Raw genomic sequence first — 27198 nt, forward strand, 5'->3', positions numbered from 1 at the left:
GCTGGCAATTATAATCAAAAAGAAAGGGAACATCTGGAGTTCAGAATAAAAGAGAAAAAGAGGATAGAAATATCAGTTCCTTACACTACAGTCTTCCATGTCTTTTTCCTTGGCTAAATGTTATTAATTCTCTCTCATACCTTTTGTTCTCATTTTATTCTTTTCACTCTTCAAAATTATATGGAACTTCCCAGTGAAATTCCTCAGCTGTCAGTCCATTCTGAATTCTTTCTATTGTTTTATTTCATTTCTTGTGTTGCGAACCCTCAAGGCCCTGTTCAACTTCAGCCATCTACTTCTGTCTTTCATGTTTTCTTGTTTCGCTTCTGTGCCAGGAATTTTGTTTTATAGTGTTTTGATTCTGGCTTCACTGAACATAACTGCCCATACCTATATTTCAGCTTTAATAGTTTATTTTGAAGTCCAGAAAAATGATAATATTTTAATGATATTAACCAATGCCTTTCTGTCTAGAAACCAGAGAATCACAGAACCATAGGATGGCTGAGGCTGCAAGGGACCTCTGGGTCCCTCTGGGCTAACTCCTATTCCAGCCACCCAGAGAAGGGTGCCCAGGCCCATGTCCAGGTGACTTCAGGAGGTCACCAAGGACCCCACAGCCTCTGGGCAGCCTGTGCTGCTGCTCCATCACACACATAGCACAAAAGTGCTGCCTCATGTTCTGAGGAAACATCCTGTGGAGCAGTTTTGTCTCTCATCCTGGCACCAGCCAACACTGAAAAGAGCCCGGCTGTGTCCTGTTTGCACCATTCCCTCAGGTATTTATAGGCACTGATGGGATTCACTTTGAGCTTCCTTTTCATCTAGGCTAAACAGTCCCAGCTCTCTCAGCCTCTCATAGGAAAGATGCTCCAGGCCCTTCATCATCTTTGTGGCCCTCTGCTGGACTCTTTCCATTACATCCACATCTCTTGTTCTGGAGGGCCCAGAACAGTGCTCCGGGTACAGCCTCACCAATGCTGGGTAGAGAGGAAGGATCACCTTCATCAACCTGCCGGCAATCCCTCACCTGCAGGTAAAGAGAGGTGAACTTGTTGCATTAGACACTAAGCTTCTGCCACTGATGCCTACTGCCACTCAGGATTTGCTTGCTAGGTAGTCTGAAGGAAGGAGTGACTTCTGAATAAGGAACCAGCTGGGATGCAGAAGATCTGAATGCTGGCTCTTAGCTCTTTTTACTAAGCTTTTTGTGCCTCGGTTGCCACTTTTCAAGGAAGATTAATTTTCCAGCTTACAAATATTAACCAGAATAGCTCAAGTAATGTCTATCTGTTGTTAGACGCAACGCTTCAGCTGTTTAGTGTAGGCAGAAACATGAAAGGTGCTCACTTTATACTCTAGTTTCTTCCTCTGTGACAAAATTATTGGGACCTGAGGCAAATCACTGAGGTCTGTCTCCACAATGAAGTACGTGAGTGTTAAGCTGCTGGGGAAATCAAACACCTCTGTGGTACCAAACTATGTATGTCCTGACGCACCTTAGTTGTTGATCATTCTCCAGATCTGAGGCTTTGGTGATGAGGTTCTGCCATGAGAGGCATTAGCCACTACACCAGTAGTTCTCCCAGGACTGCTGTGATTTGCAGTAAAGCCCCACCATGATGCTGACTGAAGAAAAAAGCTGTTTAAAATCTCATTTTCTTCAAGTTCAGAAGTCATCGTTTCCTGTTTGCGCTGCAGTCATTCCCCATTTCTTCGGATTGTTCCGCTTCAAAGGAGTTAAATGAACAAAAATCTCTGCAATAATTGGACTGAACTGCAAACCTGAGGAGAGCTCATTTGGTTTCATTCCCAAGAGGAAAACTGATTAGCTCTGCCTTAAAAAGCCGCTGGCATTTAAACAGCTCGAGTTATGATTTGGAGCCCAGCTACAAGAAACAAAAGGCTTCAAGCGGTGCATGTGTAATAAGGTGTAGTAAGGGGGAGAGGGTAGGGCTGCGTGCAATGCTCACCTCAGCTGAATGAGCTTTACCTTGGTTTGAATAAAAATAAATGTAGAATCCACAGCAGCGGGCTCTGCGTCCCACAGAAGTCAGTGGATAGCATCCTACAGAGCTTTGTATCCTTGATATATTAAGGAAAGCCCTTAGTCCCCAGGAGCCAGTCATTTTTACAGGCAAAATCGCAGTACATTACAAGCAAAACTTTCAGAAGAAGACAGTTTGATGTTAGTGCCAAGGCAATAGATGTATTTGCATAAGAGTAGATCAAAGCCCAGACAGATAAGGACCTTGGCTGCCTGATGCCTTACTGAGCACCCAGCTCTGAGGGATGGGAAACACACAGCTCAGGGTCTGGAAGCTGCCACTGACTGCAGGCCTGCCTGCCAGCTTGTCTGTAGTCCTATGCAATCAGCATGGCCACAGACAGGGGTCAGAGAGCCGTGCAGAGTGCTACAGGTGTGTGGGGAGCTGGAGAGATGCTCCTGTGAATTCTCGTATAGTGCTGCTCAACCAAGCGTGATTTGCAAATGCATCCTTGTTAGTGTTTCCCAGGTGAGCAGCTTGGGATTGCTGGTGTGCGCAAGTATGTTTATATTTTATGTTGCTTCTCAAGACAGATCTGTCTCTTAGGGAAAATAAAACGATTCTGCTCTCTGCAAGGGAATTTCTGTGAAGTGTGTGTCAGGCCTGACTGGTCAGGATGCAGCCTGGCTCTTCCAAACAGGCATTTTCAGTCACATAACGGTGGCAGGAAAAGGAGATGCTGATGTAAAACGTACAGCAAGGCTTCAAAGCTGTTCTCATCATGCTTTGGGTAGGCAGCAGCTGTCACTGCCAGGCCTCACTAAGGAGCTCAGGTGGCAGTTTGCAGTCAGGTGTTGGTGATCACACAGTGCAAACATCTCTGTCACAACTCATAAATATCTGTGTTTGGATCTAACAAGGTAAGGGTGTCAATATGCCTCTGTTAACTTCACCTGTGTTTTGACTGAGCTCCTTACTGGGCTGTACACAGACTATAGAGAGGGGCCTCGGTGTGCCATCAGTGTTGGGGGCATATAGAACGAGCTCTGTGGAAAGCTTGCACTGGCTGACCTGAAAAACCCATTGTTAGCTCTGATAATTTGCCCTCTCCTTCAGTTTTCCTACGAGGCTCCTTTGCTATATTGTCCACTTAATTGTACGTATTCATATTCTAAAGTAAGTAGGATTAGCAGCCTGCAAAGGGACTGCTGCTGATCTTCTGATGCCTCTTAGGAAACCCAGGGCAAACTTTGGGTGGTCGGCAAGTCTGACAGTTAGGGAAGGAGCTAGAGAGTGGCTGGAAATAGCTTCAGAGGCTGGCAGTGAGACCGAAGAACTCATGAGATTAATCCTGCTAAGATCCTGCACAGCTGATAAGAATTAACCCTGCTTGCACCTGCCTACACACAGAATAACAAGTATTGGCTGAGTTGGTGCTGGTAACAACGGGAAGGAATGTTTTGGCAGATAATATTCAGAAAGGTCATCTGCCCATTTATTGTCTTCTATATGGAGAATAGCGCCGAAGGACAAGATTTGTGCCCCTAGAAAATAGTATTTTCAACTTTATTCTTAAACTCTTTCCTTGCAAAGAGAGATGGGGATTCCTAGAAAGCAGTCTGTGCTAGAGGTTTTTCTGCCAAAGTAAGAAGGCTGAGCTTTGGATACTTTTGCTGTGCTACTGAGAGGCTGGGAAGAAGCACACAGCAGTTTCTTCCTGCAGCTTGTATTGCCATGCAGCTTTCTTCCAAGGAGAGGAACCTGTGAGTCCTTTGGGCTTTAGAGCTTCATTTTTCTGTGGCAAACGATATGTTACTGCTGGGATGTTTTGTTTGCCTCAGCTGCATCCCCAAAGCATGGCTCGATCTGATTACATGGCAGCACGAACAGCAGATGAATTGTGTGTTCCTGTTATTCAGAGGTGTGCAGCCCAGATGTCTCCTTTAGCTGGAGATTCTGATTGTGAGAGCTCATTCACGTGTGTAGTTTCAATGCAGGAGAGAAAATAATTGTCTGCTCCAAAATCTCTCAAACAGAAGTGATTGCCATCTACAATGAAACTCCACCGAACTTACACAACATCAAATAACAATGTAGTATTTTGGAAAAGAAAGGAAGAAAAGCGACTTCACAGGTTGCTGTCTGCTAAGCTAAGGCTCCAGCATTCAGCAGCATCTCAGTGCTGGAATAAGAATAACCGGGTTATTCTTCACACTGCAGGAACTGCAGGTGTTTCCAGAAGTAGTATGGACTACTGAGAAGTGGCATTGCTGCTCCTTACTTTTCCAATTGGTAGGTCATGTGGCTACATCACTGCTCTGCTGTTTTACAGGAACCACCAAAAAACAGGGCGGTACTCAAGAAACCACTGTTCTGCACAGAAATCTGTAGTTACTTTAATCCTTCTGCTTACGCATCATGTGCAGGAGTGAACAGCAGAGGGTGTCAGTCTAAAGGAAAACTTTATAGTTCTATAGGGTACGTCGGGTTTGTCATAAATAGCAAAAAAGGCACTCCCTGTGAAGCTGCGGCTCTGTATGGAGGACACCAAAGGACCCATCCAGTGTCTTTTCTTCAACAACAAAATAAGGAAATAAATTGCATACAAATCCCTTTTCCCAGCCTCAACAAATTATATAACTTTCTGGTGCATCAGCCACTTAAATCAACCAGGAATAAGTGGGTGGGCATTTCTGAACGTCCCCATAAGTTCCTGTCCCTTTAGGTACCCCAAGGGGCCACGATTGCCTCTGAGCAATGCTATGGGAGCATCTGGCTCCTGGCAGGACTGAGATCTCAGCAAACAGCCCAGCGCTCTTCTGTGAGGCAGTGACTTCCTTTCTCATTTCCTTTGCCAAGCCAGTGTAGCAGAAGAACAAACACAGAGAGCAAATATATCAGGTGAAAATGGGTGCCAGCAGAGAACAGTGTTTGGAGAGCCTGAGGCCCCCAGTGCAGCTGAGCCCTACCACCCATGGGGTACAAACAATCTGCTGCTGCTTCCTCAGGCAGGAAGCTGCTGTTTCTATTACCCAACTGAAAGACCTGGCTTGCCGTCAGAAAGTGTGCAAATAATTGTTATGTTAATGTTTTCATGCCATTTATGACTATATTTCAGACTCGAATGGCTTTTCAATGCACATTGCAGAGCAGATAAGTGTTCCCTTGATGACCTTCTGGGCAGCGGCTCATTCAGTGTTTTAGTGGCATCTTTTGTGGCATCCGAAGGTATGCCTTTGTTTTCTAAGGACAAAATGATTTCTTCCACTCTTCTTCAAATGATCAGGCAGTCACTTTTGGCTATAATGGATATAAGCAGACAAATCCGAGATGTTCCTGATGTATTCACCAGAAGAAACAACTCCACCGACAGGGCTCAGAGCTCCTGTGGGTGCCAGGGGTTATCTGTGGATTTAGTATTCATGAGCATCATATCTACACCCCAAATCACTGGGTTTTCCTTCAGCTCAGTTCACTTGGGTACTAAATCTGGATCCTGGACACCCACCTTCCCCTCACCAGGACCCTAACCCTATCCATAGTCCTAACCCTATCCATAGCCCTAACCCTGTCAATAAGCTAAGCCTATGGATACCCTACTGCACAGCTCACTAGAAGGCCCAAGCCCCTGTAGAAGTACCCATAAGCTAATCCAAGGAAAAAAAGGCAAAGCAGCAAGGTATGCACATGTATAGGATGTAATATAAAAATATACAAGATATGATTTAAAGTATAATAAAGGGTCACTTTCTTTTTGCTTAGTTACGCCAGCACTAAGTGCACTCAGACACCTGTTTAATTAAGAGAACAAGCGGACTAAGTCCCAGCTGCCAGCACTGCAGCCTATTCACAGTGCAACTGTAGGATGAGATGTGTTTAAGTCCATGTGCCAAAAACTATTTAAGCACAGTGTCATCTTGCCTTTGTTATGGATGTCTCATATTCAGCATCCATGCTCTTCTACAACAGCAATCCTTACAAAACCTTGCCCAGCCCTTGTATTTTGTACGATTATTTTTATATCTTTCGAGATTTTATATGCATAGCAAGGACAAAGCTCCTTCAATTCAAGGTGACTTTCATGTTAGATCAATGGAAACAACAGGGAAGAACAAAGAGGCAGCACCTGTGGGTGGTAAATGAATGCAGTGTGTATGAAAAAGCTTTCAGAACAGAGCCGGGCTCTGAAGACAGGCAGAGAAGATGAAAAATGTGAAGAATAGTACAGAGAAAAACAAACATTTACAGCTATATTCCCCACCTGTATTCAACACGTTGCCTGATTTCATTCTCCACGCACATTTCTCTTGGTAAAAGGTTTGGTTTTCCCTTGGTAATTTTTCCATTTGGTAATTCCAGGGATTGCTGGTAGTAGGTAAGGAGACTGCCCACCCACAGAAGCACCTCTCTTCATTCACAGAACAATGAAATCATAGAATAACAGACTGGTTTGGGTTGGAAGAGACCTCAAAGCCCAGCCAACCCCAACCCTTGGCATGGACAGGGCTGCCCTCCACCAGATCAAGTTGCCCAGGGCCCCATCCAACCTGGCCTATGGCACCGCCGCACCACCCTCTGAGTGAAGTCATCATCTGCAAATATTTATGACTTACCACTAACCTACATTTTGGTTTCAAGCACCAGCAACCAAGATCTGCTTTAACTTTAAGCCTCCTTGTAGCGTTCCAGCAGTGCATGTCGGACCCCAAGCTAATGAAGGCTGCTTATCACCAAGGCTGATCAATGCAAGCTCAGTTCTGCAATGGCCAACTACATGTGGATCCTGGTTGACCAACAAAGCAGAATAAATCTGTCTGGAAATTTTAAGGGTTGAGCAGGAGATAAGGTATAAAAAACTACAGCACATGTGAAGGCAGATATGAGGAACCAGCAACATGGGTGTTCAATGATCTGGTTATGCTCTAGTGACACAACATGAAATTAGGCTGTCCTGGTCAAGCTCAGCCATCTGGCAAATCGAATTGGAAAATCCGTCATGTTGACAGACTGCCATAATAACACTTTCCTCTTTAAAACAGATTGGCGGAAAGAAACAAGCATGTGAAAACATAACCTCATGTACATCTGCAGCATAGTGTGGGGCTCAGGATAGAGTTTGGGCTGTGCAAACAGACCAACCAGAGTGTTCAAATGAAAAAATAAATCACCCTGACAGTTCCCAGGTTTAATACGAAACAATGCAAGAAAACACTTAACCAAACATAGGCAGGAAAGAAGTCTTGTGGGCCCCAATAGGGAAAATTAATATATGTTATCCCACAACAGGTGCTTCTTGAGGTTAGAGTGCATACCCAGAAAAGAACAGTGAAATGGATCCTTAATAGCAAGTGAAAAAGGAACTCATCCATTACCTTCCATATTTCTGTAATAAATCAGTATTTGCACATGGCTGCTACAACAAGCCAACAGTGATTTATCATCCCCTCTATGCAGAAGGACAATTCAGCATTCAGACTTCCTGTGCTGCCAGTTTTGATCCTGCACTTGGTAAGTATTCCCATCTATATACTTGACAAATGTATATCGCATCCAGCGGGACTCTAAGGTTAAGATTTCTTCAGCCATGTTTACAAGGATATCCCAGTCTTCATCACTGCGGGTGGCATACAATCCATCTGACACACATATTTGAGCAGTATGCAATCACAAAATTGCCTCACCCTCCATTTTGTTCACGTCATTGGAGTTGCGTGGGTTCAGCCTCAAATGTACGGAGGAGACGCGGGTTCAGCACAGAGGAGACACGGGTGAAATGATCACATGCCCCAAAGCAGTGGTGAATTAGTCTGACTGAGGCACATTTTCAGCTACAAATCTGAGTTGTTAAATTTCAAAGTTCATGTGATTGAAAGCAGTTTTGGAGGAAGAGCTCATTTTCTGTTCACTACGACATCTTTTCTATCAACATTTCTATGGCTTTTCCTTTTTCACCTCCAGTGACTCCCTGCGATGTGGGACTCCATGTATGTGCCAGCTCCATTCTCCAAGAGAAAGACACCCTGAAGCAGGTAAGGAGCTTGACCCACAGAACAGAAGTTATCACAAACCATTCAAATTTCAGCTTCCAGGACAAGCCATTTCTGAACTGCAGGGTTTTCTTTCAGGTTTGAGTCTACCCTGAATCACGCTAGAAATTTCAACGCACTCTCACGTATCCCATTAAAATGTTCTGGCCGCAAGGTCATTCTGGTTTATACCTCCAAAATTCTCTTTACCAAGTAAAAATATCTGTATGCCTGCCTCTTTTTTTTCTCCACACTGAGACAGAAACAAGTATGAAAAGCTCAGTTAAAACTGACAGGTCGTTTTTCTCCAGGGAAACACTTACCTGCACAGACACTGCATAGTACTCTCCTGGTCAAGAGTACACCTGAAAACATGAATATATACATTGACCTGGATATTGCACTGGTATCTGAAGTCAAACTTGTGAGAATTCTTAATGTTCATCTACACTGATATGCCAAAAAATTGTCAGAATCTGTCTTCTCCCTCTGAACAGAAAGCCCTGGACAAACCATAGGATAATGCCACTGCATCCACAAGTCATACTTCAATTGAGGTAAGGATCTTTAGTGCCACACAAACAGGTCCCCCCTGCCATGTGCCATTTCACATGTTATCTTGCAAAGTGAATTCCATGTTACCTTTGTTATTTAGAGATTCTAACAGTGATACTTTCCAGCAGCACAGCTGCACCTCTAGCATTTTCTCTTTCATATCTCCAAAGTAAGTCTGCAAAATGGTAAGTGTTTTAGCACAAACCAGTCAGTTTATTTTTGACTCAAGCAATGAAATTTCACGGCTGCATCTGCTAAAAATCCTGTCTGCAGACTTCCACTTCTCACTAGCTCCCTCATCATGCACTCCTATCGCAGCTTCCCTTGTTCTGCGCTGTGGTGCTGAGGCTGCAATGACAATCCTTGCTGCTCCGGGTTTACTGCAGTAATGTTGATGGTGTTGCTTTTGCTGGACACAGAAGACCCTCTGCAGAAGGACTGGACAAGCAGCAGGGATGCTCTGGTGAGCCTGAAGCAACTGACATCAGCAGATCTTGACACCTTGACGAACACCAGGACGATGAAATGGAGAAAGAAGGTGCTAAGGGAGAACACGTACTATTTAGTGAGAGAAAACAGTGACCCTCCAAGAGCTCAGGTATTATAGCCCAACATCTTCCCACACATGTGCACACACCCTGCAATTTATCATCGGACAAATGACTCCATGATTAGGGCCACAGAGCAATAGTTCTTGACTTTTTTTTTTCATTCTCACAAGTTCATCCCAGTTTGCTCTTTAAGTATCATCATCTTCTAAGCCTGTGGAAATGGGGCATTTACATGCCAACCTTTGTTCCAACTCTTCCTTGGGAACCATCTCCTGGCCACTGCTGAGGAATGAATGAGTATCCAAAGTTTTAAATGATCATAAGAAACACACGTACAGTGGAAAATAAAGCTGGAAGGTAGCTAAAGAGCAAAGCTGTGGTATACAAGGTGAGAAAGCAACAACACAGATTGAGTACATGTAGGGCACAAGGTATGAGTATGATTAGTTTTAGAAATGTTGACTATGTTTACCACTGAAAAATCCCGAAGTAAAGAGCTTGATAATCATGGAATCATAGAATCACCAAGACTGGAAAAGACCTCCAAGGTCATCTGATCAGAAGTGTGCCTTTGAAAATCATCTTAGACAAGCAAAACATCAGCATTTAGATACACAAAAGGCATATTTGGATGCTTCTTGAGCAACCTAAGAGACATAAATCTGAAGTTCACCTGTGGAAGGTTCAGGATATTTCTTGACTATATCTGTACCCTGCAGTACAATAACACTGCTGAACTAAAATACTGAAAGCTGCTGCTGCCGTACTGCTACCTTAAATAAAACACAAGATGCATGCTGTTGAAAGAGTGCGCCCCATCACACACTATTCACAAACCATTTATTTTCTTTGGATAGTGCACAGTCTCCCTGTGTGCCTTCCCAAGATGCTGAGACAAACCGTTCTGGTATTGCTATAAGAAACTGGAAAAAATTGCCTTTCCTCTCCCACCTCACCAGCACGTGTCAATGTCAATGGACCTGCACATTCTTCCCTTCCATATCTGTATGCTTCCATCTTTATGGCAGTGTAGCTGATTCCCGCTTTAATACAGTTTCCTCTTTAGATGAACAGACAGCCTTGACAAGGAGAGAGCCGTTGTGGGTAAGTTGTATCGCGCCATCAACAGAAAAACAAAAGCTAAATCTGAAGGCTGCTGGGGAGCCCTTGACAACACACAGCTGCTCTAAGCAGCAAATGCAAGCATAGCTGGACTGATATCAACTGCTTATTAAACAAGCCATGACCAACAGATGGGAGTGCTGCTTTATAACGATAACTCCAAATGGTGAATGAACTATCTTCAGAATGAGATTGGAAAACAAGTGGGTGCTAAATAATGTGAAATCCTGATGTGGGAAATGCAGCCAATCCCCCACACTGCCAGGTGCCACAGCTGTTACACTTTCAAACTCCATTCATCTGGACTAGATTTGCCTCAGGAAAGGATGGAAAATGATCATTTTGAGAGGTCTCCCACCCGCCCCGTATTGGCAGTTACAGTAATCATCAGTGTAATTGCTTCAAGTCACATCCCGTTGTAAGCTGGAAAGAGATTTGGGTTCTGCTAGCTGTGATTTGCTGGTTTGTCAGGCCCTGCAGATCATTATTGCGTATCACACCTGTACTTCACTCAGAATTTTTTCTGCTTCAGTTTTTAACTAGCCCACCATTTTGGAAAATTAACAAGGACCTACATGAGAAGAACATTCATTTTAGGCAATTATACAACAGACTAGAAAGACAGGAAGAAGAATGTCACTTCTGTGAGCTGAAAAATCCATCTCTATAACGGGCGCTGCTCACTCAAGTTCAGAAGTTACTTCCTTGCAGAACGCAACAGAAATGTGCACATGAAGTGAGCAGAATTGTTTGTAGGAAGATGTGCTGATTAACACATGGATGAGTTACCAAACACAGACCAAGGGTACATTACTTTATATATATATATATATATACATATACAAATATATAAACAGTTGAAACAGATTTGTGTATCACAGGTTTGGTTGCACATCTGATATAATTTACAAAACTACATATACAAAACACTATGAAATCATTAGCACAGTTTGAACATGGGACAAATATTTACACCCAGAGAGGATAAATACACAATCGTATGCGGAGATTATATCAGGGAGTATCTGATAAAACTGTGAGGATGACCACACCCCGTTAACATCTTTATCATCTCTTTGACTTTCTCCTTTCTAAGGAAACTCATGCAGATGGAAAGAAATTTAAGCAAAGAAGAAAAAAAAAAGCCAACAGGATCTATGATGCAATGAGTAGAGGACAGGGGATCCCCCTCAGCACATTGAACCTGCGTTCCACCTTGAAGTCCTGGCAGAGTCAATTATTTGGTAATGCTAGGCAGGACTGAAGTGATGGATACTGACTGCTCTCATTTCATCTTTCTATTCAACCTGCACAAAATCAGTAACAGGATTTTGCTGATCATATCAGCATTTCATATTTACACAGCATCCACATCTCAAGACATCCAAGAGAGAGGAGTCTGGGATAACTGTGTATTTACAGGGTGATGAGAGGTGATGGATGCTCCATCAGACTGGACAGGACTCTGAGCAATCTGATGTAGCTGTAGTTGTCCCTGTTCACATTTACACTATGCTTATTAGGAGGGACTAAGTTTGATGCATCTTCACTGGTCCTATGAATGTTTGGAAAATTAAGGTAGGATATGCCAGAACATGCTTTCCTCATTTATTCCCTTTTCTGTGGAAACAGGCAGAGAATGATCAGTGTGAAGAATGGTTTCAAAAAGGAGGTAGATGAATGCCATCACATAAGACAAGGGAAAGCAGACTGGTCTAACACCCTGAAAACACAACGGAGCCCAGGTTTATTTTATGGGGATAAACTAAGGCCTATCACACCTGTTTAGTCCTTAATACTTAGAATCTAATTCTTTACCTTCAAATTCTTCTTCACTGCTAGGCACTGAACTTTTTCCTCTGTGTTTTACCTCCCTCCTGGAAACAAGCAAAAGATCAGAGTCCATCATTGTCCCCTTGGCATGTCTTTTGCCCTCTGCTCTCCTCTTCTTTTTCTGTTTTCCCCTATTTCCCTTCACAGTACATTTCTCTGCTACTTCTCCTTCATTTTCCAAAGATGAGTGTAGACAGGGCTCTGGAGTCTCTTTGTCTGGGCTAGAAAGTTAGAGAAGCTCATCAGTACAATACAATACAATAAGCTCACATAGCATATACTATTTTAAATCCTTTTCAGTATGACATATTTTACCCTCTCCCACATCTTACACTGCTGACAAGAGAAGGACTTACTGTACTCTTGAGCATTTTACAAGGCTGTAAGTGCATTATCAATCAACTTCCTTTCTAATTCCAAAATATGGATAGAACAGCCTCAACTAGCATGCACTGTTTCTCTCTCTTTTCTGTAGATGCTCAGCTGTCTTCATCATTTCTCATGTGGCATTCAATATACATCCATACAGTAAAGGCACCTCAGCTCCACTTTCATATCTGCCACACACTCAGGTGTTACTGCTCTAAGCCCCACGCTGTCCCTTTCTGTATCTGGGCCTTGTTGTCTTTAAAATGCAGCTGATCAGACATAAGTAAAAGCATTTGAAATAACATTGCTTGGAAGCACTTCTCATCTTCCTTTAATTTGGGCAATTTGAGGACAATCTGAACAGTACTATCCTCAAAGACAGAGACATTATACAGGCAATATTGTTTGAAACCTTTTATTTCCTCTTCATTAATTTAACCTCAACTATCTGCTCTACAACCTGGCTAGTGAATATACAACCAAACCTGTGATCACAATCTGGATACATTATGTAGAAATTCACATTTTGGCAGTCCTGCAACTACTTCAAGCCATTACATATCTCCAATGTCTCCAAAATGAATACAGAGCAACAAATTGCCAGCACATGCATGCGGGTCGGATCATTTGCTTACATATTAAGAGCAAACCAGACCATGGTGACAGTAGAGAATTACCCATGGAAGTCTGAAAGCATAGTTGAACCCAAAGTGCAACATTTAGCATTCACGTAAAGCAACTTTTATGTTTTTAGATTTGAGCATACTCACACTGTAGAATCCACCCTCTGCACCATTCTTATATACCGACAGGAGAAGGCATATTTGGTTTGGCTGATTTTAATAAGGCAACTTCTTACGCAGTGTTCCTGCAGTAATACCATCAACAGTCATTGAATTGAGATCTGAAGCTCGGAAACAATGAAGAAGTATATATATTAAAAAACCCCACTGGTTTAATGCAACCATAACCAGCCTCTAAAGATAACATTTTCAAGTACAAAGTACACCTTCTTAATATTGCACTAAGAAAAATGCAGTACAGTGATCATAATGGCTTATAAACAAACACAGTGAGATGAAATGAGGATTGTACCAACTGTGATGAAAACCCTGTATTTCTCATTGGCAGCACAAAGCTTGTGAAAGCCACTAAATGAACTATCCTACAGGACCTTGCATTTCATATTTATTACATAGGCTCTACATTGGGCCCCAAATTCCGATTTACTTTGGTTAACTAGAGACAGGAAATGGGGCAGTGAGCTCATTAGCCTGGAAAATTACATCTGCCTCATCAAAAATGGAATGATTATAACACTATTGCCAAAGTAGTTTCATCTTCTAGGCGTACTCACTTTCCTGTTGCTGAACATCAGAACTGTGTAGAGTTTATCACCCATTCTCCCCATTTCTGGCGTTGCTATGACAATGGCAGGCACATAACAATAATTGTTCCCCGTCTGTGTCCTGGTTCTGGCAAATACATAGTCTCCCACCTACACACCAGGGAAGAACCACATAGCTTGTGAACAAGGCACAAAATTCAACATTAAGAAATATTTAGATGAATCATCATTCTGATGTGTTCCTGTGCTTTAATAAGAATCTTAAAAAGAAAACAAATTTGGTCCTTTCATGTACTGATCACTCCTAATTTCCACCAAATCAGTAAGAAAACACAGGGGGAAAAAACAGCATGTCTCATATTTAACTTTGTTTAAATATGCTATCACTAAAGACTCTCCTATGATACACTATGGTTTTTTTCTCTGTGTTAACAAAGAGACAAAATCAAGAGCGTGTATTTGATGTCACAGAAAATGTGAACAATTATTCACCTGTAGATATGTACATGGCATGGCACGTCCCACAGGTACAATGAACTCCAGAGGTACAACCCAGCTCTCCCCATGGCTGAAGTCAACGAGTGCGCAGGTAGAACTGATATTCTTTATTACAGTTCCTAAAAGAACAACACTATGAAATACTACAGTTACATTTACCTCTTGTCATCTGGAAAAAAACATCCTATAGGCTGTTAGAAATCACTGAGTTCAAATGTATCTATATGATACGTTCTTCACTCACATTTAGCCAGGATAAATTGTACCAAGACAAGAGAGAAACTAGTTCCTAAAATAAAAAAGACTTTAAAAGCATCCTTAATAACACCATAAAACTAAAACAAAGTAGCCAAACATGACCTAAAGTAATGTTCTACCAGTAAATAATTAAAATGTGGACAAAAATATATACCTGGATAATAAAATCCTGTGATGTCTGATCTTGCAATCACTTTTTGGTTTCTGAGGGTCACAAATACTCTGCCCTCTCGTTGCCTTTTAGACTTCGACTTCACAGTTTCTTCTTCAGGTCTCTGCAATTTGATACAACTACTTTTCATTTCTTTTTCCACAACAGCCAGTCAGCCCAAAGCTATGCTCTGGAATCAACTAAAACTTAGGCAATATAACACAGTGGACTCTGTTATCATTCACACAGTAGCTGTAAAAAGAACAATCTATATTACCAGAAGCACTCTTGGAAACATTACCCATGAGTTTTCACTATTAAATCTCGTTTGATATGGTCACAATAATGCTTGTATTTTAAGTGTTCAGGCAGAAATTTACCTTGATGAATCATTGGCTCTGGCTGACATTTTTGTAGGAAAATGTTCACAAAGTTGGACAATTCATATTCAAGAATTCAATATTTCTTTCCAGTTTACTCTTTACCCCTACAGAATATTAACTATACCACCACTTCTGTTTTTCCTGCTCAGCCTAAAATGAAGACCCTTCAGAGCACTTAACTTCTGCTTGAACCTGGCAAAGGCTGTTTTGACTGCAAAGACTTACAACTCCACAGACACAACAAGGTCTTTGGGTAAACCATTTACATCATTCCTCAGGCTCCAGAGGGACAGCTGGTGCTGAATATTTATTTTAAACTAATTTGTAATGCTTGACTAATAACTTGGGCAACCTCCAGCGGCCCTCATTAGCTCAAGTGCTAAAGAGTGCGTGAGCACCCACAGTGAAGGCTTCAAGCAGTGCCGAATCCAGGTGGCCCAGGAAATCTGAAGCCAAACCCATCCCTCTTAGTAGCACACGGCCTTTAGGTACCGGTGTGACTGACACAGGCACTCCCAGAGCATCTATTTCAGGAATATCATTGACCAGGACTGTTGTTGCAAAAGTAAAGTACGTAAAAAATATATATAAACAAAGAAACAAATACTGAGTAAACCAGGATACAGACTACAATTAGCCCTCCAATCAGGCAATTGGCAATTTTCAGCATTTTCTATTTTGCTTGATAATAAGTGTGTTTATGACCCTGTGCAGATGGGTGTCAGCCTCTCTCAACAAAGCACTACAACAGCCTCCCTGTCACAGACAGAAACAAACAGAGCATCCTGAACACTGCGAAGGTCAGAGCACAGAGGGAGGATAACCAGAACATTAATTCAGCTGTAGGCTTAAACAGAAAGCTCCCATAGCAAGGACATCCAAAAAGGATTACTGGTTCTTTTAAGAACTTGTGAAGGTAATTAGGAACACTCGAAAGCTAAAAACTAAGATGTTTTGAGCTTAGTTTAAACAAAAAAGCAATTTAGAAAGCTGCCTTGTTGATAATTGTGGGTTTTTCTGCTCTCTCATAATGGCAGTTTTCACCACGTGTCATATCTGCTATTTTGCCACAGTAATGCAATGTATTTCAGCTGGCAGATTACTTTCTATACCCATTTTTAGACAGAAACCACACTTGGAAAAGCTTTTGGCAGCATTTTAAAATGGCTCCACTGTTTTTTTGCTATTTTTTTTAATTATTTTTTTCCTCCACATAAACAGAATCCTAATTACATCTGCATTTCTGCCTCTCACTCTTAAAGCTTTTCAGTTGCAGATTAGCAATGACTGAAGATGGAGCTCTGATTAAGCTCCTAAAGCAGGTTGACTCAGGATAAGCGATTGCACAATGTTAATCACATCATGTCTGAGAGCACACAGTGATGTTTCAAGGCAACACTAAAAGCACAGAATCAACAGACAACAAATGAACATATTTCTTCTGCTTCTGTACTGGGGCATTATACGGCATAGATAAATCAACAATCAGATAACTATACAGGCAACGTAATATTTTCAGATGAATGTGATATGAATCGTCTTCTGTTTATTGAAGATACTAAAACATTTTCAAAATGTAAACTCTTAGTGGAACCAAAATGTCCAAAAACCAAATGCAATCCTCTTTATCATTTATTTTCATACATGGACTGTATTATTGTAATATGTTCTTGTCAATTTAATATAATTTTCTTAATAGCTTATGTTAGTGTGTGTAAAAACAACAGCTCATCATGAGAACTACTGTTGATGTCAATGAAAAGAAGGGAGTATTTCAGTCGAGAAATGTCAGATAAGAGATTGCTTTTTTAAATACTGGCACTACATTTCCACGCATAACATACTATGCAAGTCCTACTGGGTAGCACATAGTGATACTTGGCATAATTCACAAGTAATTGTACATTCCAATTGTTCATACCTGTTCTCTGCTTAGAAGTCACACCATAGTTTGGTACTGTGCTCATTGCAAGTTCCCCTAACTTAAGTCTTCACACTGATGTATGTGTGTACACATATATATATGTATGTGGATACATTTCTGTTCACATGTTAGGGCAACAAGGAACTATTATCATCATTTAATTATGATTTCCATATATAACCATAGAATTTTTTTCAGAATTCATTGCATCTATGCCAACCTTGCATTCAAGTTTCGTCAAAGAAAACTCCCTCACTCACTAATATAAAACAATGAAAAAGAAAAGGAACGTATTAATAGGAGTTCTATGACAATTTCTCTATTTGTTTTTATTCATCTTCCTTTAGAAGTTAAGACATTTGAGAGATTTTCTTCCTTAATAACTTCCTATAGAACTTATTTTAATATTATCACAGTACAGCTCTACTTAGACGGCTGTTCTGCAGAGCAGCAGCACTTCCAGTGAAGCTCTTTTTGATGGATGTTTTAGAGGTAAATTAAACTTGATACCAAGTAAGAGATGGTTTGAATTTTTCAGAAGTGCTTTGAATTTCAAAGCATCGAGTGTACAGAAAATCTTACCTCTGGGGAATGACAAACTGTTTCTTTAAACTTTAAGGGATGTTCATGACTTCCCTGAAAGTTCACTCACTCTCTAGCGAAGCCAAAACTCAGTGCAGAAGGTTGTGAGTTATTCAAATCAAGAGTAAGGTTTTAAGAGCTCTCTGGGCTTTTAACAGCACACACCTAAATTCCTGTTTATAAAAGTTATTATGCAACATAATTTAAAGGTAAAACTGTTAATATGGAACCAATCCATTATCAAAATTACCCTGAACATAATAACAGGAGAATCCAGCATTTTAATCTATGTCTTCTGAACGTGTATTTCACAACACAAAAGTCTAATTGAAAAGTATACTCAGTGTACTTAGGCTGCACACTTCTCAGAGTGCAGAATATCTTAATATTTGTTGCTCCAAGAGTCTCCATAGGCATCTCAGTAAATCTCTCAGTAGTTTTCCAAATAAAATCTGAGGTTCAGCTGGGGGATGTATATAAATAAGATTCATCAAACTTCTCAAATTTGAGTCAGTTACCAAGTACTTAGTTTACTTTCTGCCAATGTGTTAAAAGAAGGGAGCGAAGCCTCTGGCTTCCCAAAAGCAGGTGTTCACTTCTGGATGAGATAAACAGCTCTCCAGATGCAACTGCCTGTCAGCTGGGGCTCCATTCACAACAGTGTGAGTTTAGCTCCCTGTACATGTATAGATGCCTATGTTTTATGGACAGATAAACTTCTGTGTCTGTGTACAGAGCCGAATCTCATCCCTTCTCTTTATCTTTCAAACTAAAGATACCACAGAAGATTACAAGAAAGAGTTGATATCACAAGATCTTTTTTCCCTGTTTAGATGACATTAATTCAACCACAAGCCTTGTATCACAATTGCCTTTCATATCTCTGCTGCCCTTGCAGAGGAGATATTGATGTTTTACTCAAAGACTCTTGATTTCTGTGGCTATATTTCTATTTCTAGAACTCTCGATTTCCTGGTACTTCCAAAGAGTCATGAAAACTTGCTCTTTTTACCTGCTTACCTGCTTTTCCTGTTTCATAGAACTGGGCCAAACCAGCCTGTAAACCACTGACATTCCCTCTACCCATTTGTATAATGTCACACTAAATGCCAGATGGATGAGGCATTAGCACAGAACTAAATTACTGCAGAAGTACATACTGAAAAGGAATATCTGAAGAAAAAAAAATACCCTTCCAATCCGTACCTTTTTGCTTTTGCTGATGTGTGATTCTGAGCTCTTCTCACTTTCCTTTTTGACAGCTTCCTGAAGATCAGAAGCTTGCTGCATGTATGTTAATGCCGCCAGTATCTCATCTTCTAACAGTATGACGTCTTCATAGGAAATTGGCCATCCCAAGTTCTCTAAAGCCTCCAACAAAGCTTCCTTATGCTGCATGTATTGAACCGGCCCATCCTCCTTAAATCTTAGTAAATAAATGAATGTATTAATAATTATCCATGGGATAAAAGTTTATTTTGACAGTACATTACAAATAGAATCCCAAAATTCAAACTTTAAATGCAGAATAAGACACGGAAGTAATGCAACCTATATTCTGCATGCCACAGATTCCTGCATTTCATCCAGCTTAGCCAAACAACTGCACCTGCCATAATTATACCTCATAGAAAGATATCTACAGAGCAATACTAATGGCTGAGTGTAGGTATTTGATGCCATAATAGGTGTCCTTCTTGGTCTGACACATCAAGAAGTAACTAAATGATATGATGCAGAAATCATGGAAATCCTTGTCCCTTGTAGAGCAGCAGCTAGGATGAAGTAGCAAGCGCTTAGATAGTCTAAAATGGAACCAGATCCCTATTTAAGTCCTGACTTGTCACATCAGTCTTAACTGATGACATCAAAAGAGAGAGAATCCTCTGCTGCTTGTTCTTCTCAGTCCTGCTCTGCCCAGTTTTTACTCAATGACCAGAAGTCTGCTTCCATCCAGGATTCAGGTAACATCATTGCTCTCTACACTAAAGAGCCACATTGAACCTGTACAAATAAAAGTACCTATACATGAAAATATGAAGCAGATACAGTCATTCTGATGATAAACAAACAAACTAAACTTCCAAAACCCAGCACAGGTAGAATTCTTTAAATCTGTAATTGGAAGTTAAATACTTCCTTATAGCTTTGAAGTTATTAGAGTCAATATTCTGGCTCTTCTCTACAGCTTTACCATCATTTGGAATGTGAAATCTAGATGTATTTATGCATCTGTCTTTTCAGCACATACAATCATGGTGATGTCTACTGCATCGCCCTACTCCATCTCATTATTCATCTCTCTACTCCTCTAGGAAATTATTTGTAATGAAATTATACTGGCTGGTATTGTTATTAGATCTTGTTCTCTACTGAATCCTTTATTCATCTAGAATCAATGTCTAGTTAAATTACAGGATCTCCTGAACTGAATTCTCAAATATTTGGTACTCAATCACATTATTACTTCTCCAGCAAATACAAATTTCTCTGGTAGCATGTGATAACCTTTCAGTAACTGTGAGTGAACTAGGGAGCTCCTCAACCAATTCTTTCAGGACTCTTTCAGATCATGTTTTTTAGGAATAAGAGTTCTCCTTGTTGATGACAGAACTGTGTATTTTTGTTCATGAGCCCAAGTATTCTTTGAAGCTTTCTGGTGTTTGTCCCCATTTTTCTGCCTGGTATATTTCCCACTCACTCCATTTTCATTATTTGATCTTCACTTTATTTTCTGAACTGAACAGATGCTGCCTTCATTGATGTCAGTTCCATTTTCACAGTCTTTGGTTTTCTAAATTAATATACAGGAACAAGCGAGTTATCGTACTACAAATTGGCACTGTGATATACCACAGTGGATCACTTCTGTAATGGTAGTAACTAAAAATGTAACTTACAAACCAGCAACTGAGGTCCTGGTCTGAATGAGAGAAGATCTAACTCAAGGCCTGAGGCCCTGCCACTCCACACTGATTAAGAATCTCTTGACCAGTTCAAAAGGAATGCAAGTCACTTTCTTTAAAAACAACCAGTGATGCAAGAAGGTGATCCAGAATTTAATATCACAACACATCACACATATATTCTTGAAACTAAGGTACAGGCATGAAACATCTGAAGATGAAACAAGATGGTTACAGAAATAGTGATAAAAAGAAGTGTCAAATGTTTATGATCAGCTTTTCAGAGGTAAGTTAGAAAACTAATGGGTGACAGCTTACTTGTCTCTTTCCTCCTGAGGTAGGGCTCTCCAGACAAGTAGATTTAGGCGCCTGTTAAAGAAAGCAAAGCAATTTTTTTTTTAAAGGGAATGCAGTTCTTTGTGCATCTGATGGTGTGAAAACAGCAAACAAATACGGCTTCTTAAATCATCTGCATAATTTGTATTCCAAGAGCGCGGTATCATCAAATTGTATACTTAGCACTCAGCTATGAAATTATCAGCTGAAAGAGATGGGAAGACAGCATATTCCATCAAGCAGCAATGTGACTGTTTCAGGCTCATGGAAGGATTAGCAGCAGACACTATTGCTTTCTGCCAGGATTTTGCATGGATGATTCTATTCAGAGCCAGCAAGCCAAGACAAATCATAGAACCGATTAAATGCTGCTTAAATTCTTCCAATTAAACAGTCTAAGAAAACTGTAGTCTACAGAAGCATGGAGAGTAATGCTAATTGTATTTTTTCTGCTAAGATAACCCCTTAGTTGGGCTATTCATGTTTCTACTTCATTAAATTCTGGCTAGAGAAAAATTATTGACCGACAAATAGAAGTGATTATCCCAAAGCAATGGAGTTTAAAAGCACCACCAAACCTTCTGCTTTTGCTTTTTAGACATAAATCATAAACTCTTATTAGACCATCTAGCTCACAGCTTTCTTTATTAACAGCTAAAACAATTAAGTCGTCACTCAATTACTTCATTTTAAACTACAGAAATAAAGCTCTACTGATGTTCCTAATGGCTGCAATTACAGACAAACAAACTCCCTTTAGGAATAAAAGAACAGCCTCATTGTGAGAAAAAAATCAGATAACAGTCATTAGACTTTTTTAAAAAAAAAAAAACTTGCTAGTTTTACTGTTCCATGTGAAAAGGGCCATTAGCACAAATTATGAATATGAATTTCTTGTTGGCTAATTGTATCTATTAGAAGTCAAACCCAAGCACTTCCAGAATGCAAATCACTTAGCTTGTTCACAATCTGCAGTCTCAGCATGCTCCACTGACTATTTCATGCTCCTAAATGTGCACACTCATAACCACTTCATTTATAAATCCTCTGGCTATAAAAAGACCACGCATGTTTTGAAGCTCACAGACTGTTTCATTTTCAGTGCTGGATACTCCCTTTGTCAGTGCATGAAATATCTGCCCCCACCACTTTTCTACTTATTTAATCAAAGCTAAGGTCAGTCTATGTATGGGAAAGATATTGTCGTGCTTGCTTCTGTTCTTGAAACCTGCGTATTGTCTCAACTATAGGTGTCAGAATAAATTTGTGACTAGTCATTATTCATAAAGCTGAACTGCAGCCTTTTTAAGTTCAATTACTGGAAAAGTAGTGTTGAATTTACAGAAAAGTGAGTTTGTCCGGGTTGCTGTTCCACATGTACTGTATTAGAGACATTTTTTATATTGCAAATTATATTTATTGTAAATTGATCTGATTCATTGAGCTCCAAGGGTAAACATGTTAATTGTACGTTCAGTCAGCAGACTTGAGAGGGATAAGGGACAGCACTGTGGAAATGCTCCTCAGGAAAAGATGGTCTGTGTTTCAAACAAGTTAAATCAGAGAAAGATACAGCTTAGAACGTATGGATGTAGCTTTTGTGCAAGCTGGTCTAGTGGAAGATGTCCCAACCTTCCTACTGTGGGCAGGAACTGGATGGTCATTAAACCTCCTCCCAGTCAAAGCACTCTATGGTTCTGTGATCTCATACATGCCTCACTTACACTTTTGCAAGCACAGCCAGGTGCTGGGCAGCTGGCAGCAAAAAGAAGGCCATTATCAGTCTACATATTAAGAAGCTTAATTTCAGGTCACAGTCTTGCCAGCACTGTGGTTTTAAAGGGGTTCTTCTGGAAAAAAATACTTTCAGGTTTATTCCCAGACATAAAAATATATATATATATATTAGTCATTAAACAGTAATATGTTATTTATTATCTCTCTGTCTTTTATATATTGTGGGTTTGTTTTTAATATTCTTCATTTTGACTAAAGAAAATAAACATTTCTCTTACATGTTAATGATTAATGATTTGACACTGATGATAATGAGTTGACAACATGTGGAATTACCAACTTCAAGCAAACAATGTGTAGGCAAGTATTCACTACATAAGAAAAATAAGATTTTAGACTGCAAATAGGATACACTTCTTATGAGTAGACTTGCCTTTCATAGGATTTAATTGCTTGTTCCAACTTCTCTTTATAGGCATCAAGATTCACTGCCTGAGGATTAATTAGTGTGATCCGCTTCTTGTCACTGCTCAAATGGGCCAATGACAGTATCTATGGTACAGGAAAAGAGAAAGACATCATTTATCATACAACTTTTCCTCCATCAGAACAACAGAACGCCCATGAGTCTAGGATCTGAGGATCCAAGGTTGATTAAACATCAAAAAGAAATGCCTGAATTAACATATTTTCAATAAGTTAATAAGATATTGTGAAATGAGACAGTCCTTTCACACAGAAGTTGCAAATCAATTATTGCAGGACAGGACAAATCACAATTACTACTAGTTAATTCTGGCTAAATCAGTACTTTTAAAAAACTCACTCTAATAATGAAAGGGAAACAAGCACACCTATATTAAGAGCGTATTTCGTATTGCACTGCTTTAAAACAACACATCCTTATAGTTACTAGAATCTAATTCTAGCAGACATATATAATAGGTTATAGAAGTGTAGATTTAAAGAACATTTAAGTGTATTTAACACTCTTACCCTGGAAGACTGCATTTTCTAAGGAATTAAGAAATCAAAGCCAGAGAGAGGGAGATTTTTGGCTACAATGATCACTGATCACCAGAAATAGAGCAAGGTGGATATCACTCACTGAAACTTGTCTTAATTGACCGCAGTAAGGTTTGGGAACTAAATGAGCTTGGTCAGAACCAGCAACCTCCATCTCTCTCAAAGCTCACAACATATCATCCTCATAAGGCAAATTCACTGCTTTAGTACATCTTAAAAAGACTGAGAAAAGGGTGGAAAAGGATGATAGAAAGGAAGAAAGATGCCTTCCCATCTCTCAGTTCAAAGTTCCATCATCCTTCAGCCTTTCTAATTTCTCAGCAGTTCCAATAAAAGCATTTATTTACCAGAGTTAGGATGATTATTTTAAAGAGAAACAATATAAGGAAATAGAGAAGGTGGAGAACGCTGCTCTCCCCAAAACTGTCTTCAGTATGTGTGGCTGAATGTTAAGCTCCTCCAAGTGCTTGTCTGAGATGAGGATTTAATGTCAAAAAGATGGATGATATTAAATAGAACTAAAACCACTATTAGGAGGGACAAGGCAAGCAATCAGAAAATAAAGCAATAACAAAACTGCTTTAAGGAGTAACAAAAAGCACTTTTCAGTGCTTGTGTGTGCATATGTGCATGTTTGAATCATCTCAACCTTGCTGGATTCCAAATAACTTCTGAAGAACCATTTTTTCCAGCAAGTGTGACTTCCACTCCCTATTTGCAGCTGGTTGTTCAGCTGCAAATCTCTCTTCCAGAAGATGTCTGATTTATAAATCTCTGTCATTTCACTGCCAGTCCACATCAGGGCTCCACATGTTGGATTAATTTTAAAATCACTTAGAAGCTAAGATTAATGGGAATGTGCCAGTGAAGTAGACAGATGAGGCAAATCTCTGCTCACAACTGTGAGCTATGCAGTCTGGCTACCTGTCATTTCCAGGTGAAGTTCAAAAGATGGAAGGCAAGGAACTGAAAGAACCAGCCTTATAATGCCCTGATTGTTGTTTGCTATGTTACTGCAACCAAGTTTACAAAAGTTCAGTAGGGATTCACTATGCAGAAGCCCTCTGTGCCATTCCCTTACAAATTCCCAGAGCTACTCCAGGTACAAAAAGCATTACTTATTTTCATATTAAACGCATTTAGGAAAAAGCTCCAAATAGATTGCGGAGGACCAACAAATCTGAACAGATTCTTATAATATTAAAGAATAAAACTGGAACAGAGCGTGTTCTTAGCAAATAGTAAATGTGAAATACTAAGCATACTTTCTGAGAATGGAAACTGTTCACAAACTCAACTGAAATTTGATGGATTCGGATGGAAAAAAAAATGACAAGGAGGCTTTTTTAGTGCCAAAATGTTTTGTCATTTTCTAAGAGAAGTACTTTCATATCAAGTCACTTGTTTCAGAACAGCTTTCGTTTCAAATCAGAGCATTTGAAATTCTAAAGACAAAACTAAAGCACAATAACTCTGCAAAAATATTTCTCAGTTTAGATTGATAAGAAGATTCCCTGTTCTGGTTGAATTTGAACACGACTATTTTGGTTAAAGCACTGAGTCAAAAATTCCTAACTTGAAAAGCTGTACTGAGGATGTCACAACCTGCAATAGAAACACAGATGGTTCTGTAGCGAAGGTTTATCCAGAACTACTACAATGTAATTTAGATAAGTCTCCAAACAGATTTACTTTTTTCTGGATACAGAATCACAGAATCACAGAATCACCAAGGTTGGAAATGAGCTCAAAGATCATGCAGTCCAACCATCCACTTACCACCAATACTTCCCCACAAAACCATGTCTCTCAGTACAACATCTAAACATTTATTACACACCTACAGAGAAGGTGACTCTTTCTCTTCCCGGAGCAGCCTGTTCCAGCACCTGACCACTCTTTTGGAAAGGAAATATCCAACCAGAACCTCTATTGGCTCAATTTGAGGCCATTCCCTCTAGCCCTCTCTCTAGTTACATGGGAGAAGAAGCTGACCCCCACCTCACCTCAACCTCCCTTCAGGTCACTGTAGAGAGCAATAAGGTCTCCCGAGACTCCTCCAGACTGAACAATCCCAGTTCCTGCAGCTGCTCCCCATAAGGCTTGTGCTCCAGATCCCTCACAGCTTCTTGCCCTCCTCCGGACAAGCTCCAGGGCCTCAATGTTTTTCTTTTAGTGAGCAACCCAAAACTGGACACAATACTCAAAGTGCTGCCTCACTAGAGCTGAGTACAGAGGGACAGTCACTTCCTGCTCCTGCTGGCAGCACTATTTCTGATACAACCCAGGATGCCGTTGGCCTTCTTGGCCACCTGGGCACACTGCTGGCTCATGTTCAGCCAAGCATCAACCAACACCCCCAGGCTCATTTCCTCCACACAGTCCTTCAGCCACTCTGCCCCAAGACTGCAGCACTGCAAACTGAACAGCTAAATTAGTCTAGCACAAACTCACATGAAATGCCATTATAAGAATACATGTAGCATAGTCCTTGCTGAATCACAGTTTTGAAATAATTTCAAAGACCATTATTTCCAAAGACCATTTTTGCAAATAGCAGTTCAAATGCAGCTGAGGATTGTTTGGAAAGTATTCAAAGGAGTCTTCATTTAGAAAGGTGGAAGAAAGATCCCTACTTAGTAGCTGTATTCAGAAGATGGAGAAAGACGTGACTGCTCAGAAATCAGTCACTGCTCAAAATGAGCTGCGATGTGTTCATAGGACTAACGTAGCATTCATAAGAATTGATTTAGAGAAACTTGACACAAAAGGGATTTCCCTTAAAGGGAATGGCATCTACATTTTTGCAATACATAATTCATCATGAATTTTGCACCTCTAGAATCTCATAATTCTATACAACTACCAAAATTAGATTTTAATTACTGAATTCCAATTCTTTTTAAAACATCTTTAGGGTAGACTTGTAAAACTCGAAAAGCCACAAACCTACATTTGTAGGTTTTGTGTACCTGCACGTTATTCCAAACAACTTTATGGACCTAGAATACAGTACCCCGGTGAATTAATATGAATGAGAAGTGACTGTGACCTTCAAGAAATTGCTGAGCACCTGATGGCTGCACACTGCCATCCACTGGTAACTGTGAAAGAAAAATACATAGCTCAAGAAGTAAATAGTACAGCTCGCATGAAGTACTATTAAGATTGTTGTTCTTCCTGGTAGATAAATGAACATTACACTAAACATTTAGTGCACCTCAGCTATCTACAAGGAACACTAGACAATGTAATGAATTAATGAAATTTATGGAAGCAAGTTAGATATATATATATAGAGAGAGAGAGAGAGATTTAAAAGCAATACCAAGGTTTATTTTTGCTTTGAAACAACACAAAAGCTTTACCTCATCAAATACTTTTGAAAGTACATGCTTGTCCAGAACTGGGATGTATTTAGTGCTATGTGGGACAGCTGTAGGAGCTAAGGCATCCATGATGGTGAGCCGCCTAGCAATCAGGCCATGAGTCTTTAACCAAAGAGCGGAAGAGATATCTAGAGAACTAGAAACAAAAGACTATAAGACAAAGGTAGAAGTGCACCTGAGAATTTTGATTTCTTTGGAGAGAAACATAAACTACAA

General features: G+C 40.2%; 1 protein-coding gene across 1 annotated transcript in view; it reads right to left on the reverse strand.

Moving 5' to 3' along the window:
* Nucleotides 1-8761: 8761 nt before the first annotated feature.
* Nucleotides 8762-27198, reverse strand: part of VWA3B (von Willebrand factor A domain containing 3B) — a 58544-nt gene continuing 40107 nt past the window's right edge. Inside the window, 11 exon segments of the mRNA XM_032441591.2 lie at nucleotides 8762-8994; nucleotides 8997-9110; nucleotides 12061-12296; nucleotides 13215-13312; nucleotides 13802-13942; nucleotides 14285-14409; nucleotides 14703-14823; nucleotides 18795-19014; nucleotides 20813-20863; nucleotides 23001-23119; nucleotides 26962-27118. Coding sequence (XP_032297482.2) covers nucleotides 8879-8994; nucleotides 8997-9110; nucleotides 12061-12296; nucleotides 13215-13312; nucleotides 13802-13942; nucleotides 14285-14409; nucleotides 14703-14823; nucleotides 18795-19014; nucleotides 20813-20863; nucleotides 23001-23119; nucleotides 26962-27118 — 1498 coding nt within the window. The 3' untranslated portion in view covers nucleotides 8762-8878.

The sequence above is a fragment of the Coturnix japonica genome, chromosome 1 (genome assembly GCF_054131305.1).
Source record: "Coturnix japonica strain WE chromosome 1, WE-NBRP24, whole genome shotgun sequence".
Lineage (NCBI taxonomy): Eukaryota > Metazoa > Chordata > Aves > Galliformes > Phasianidae > Coturnix > Coturnix japonica.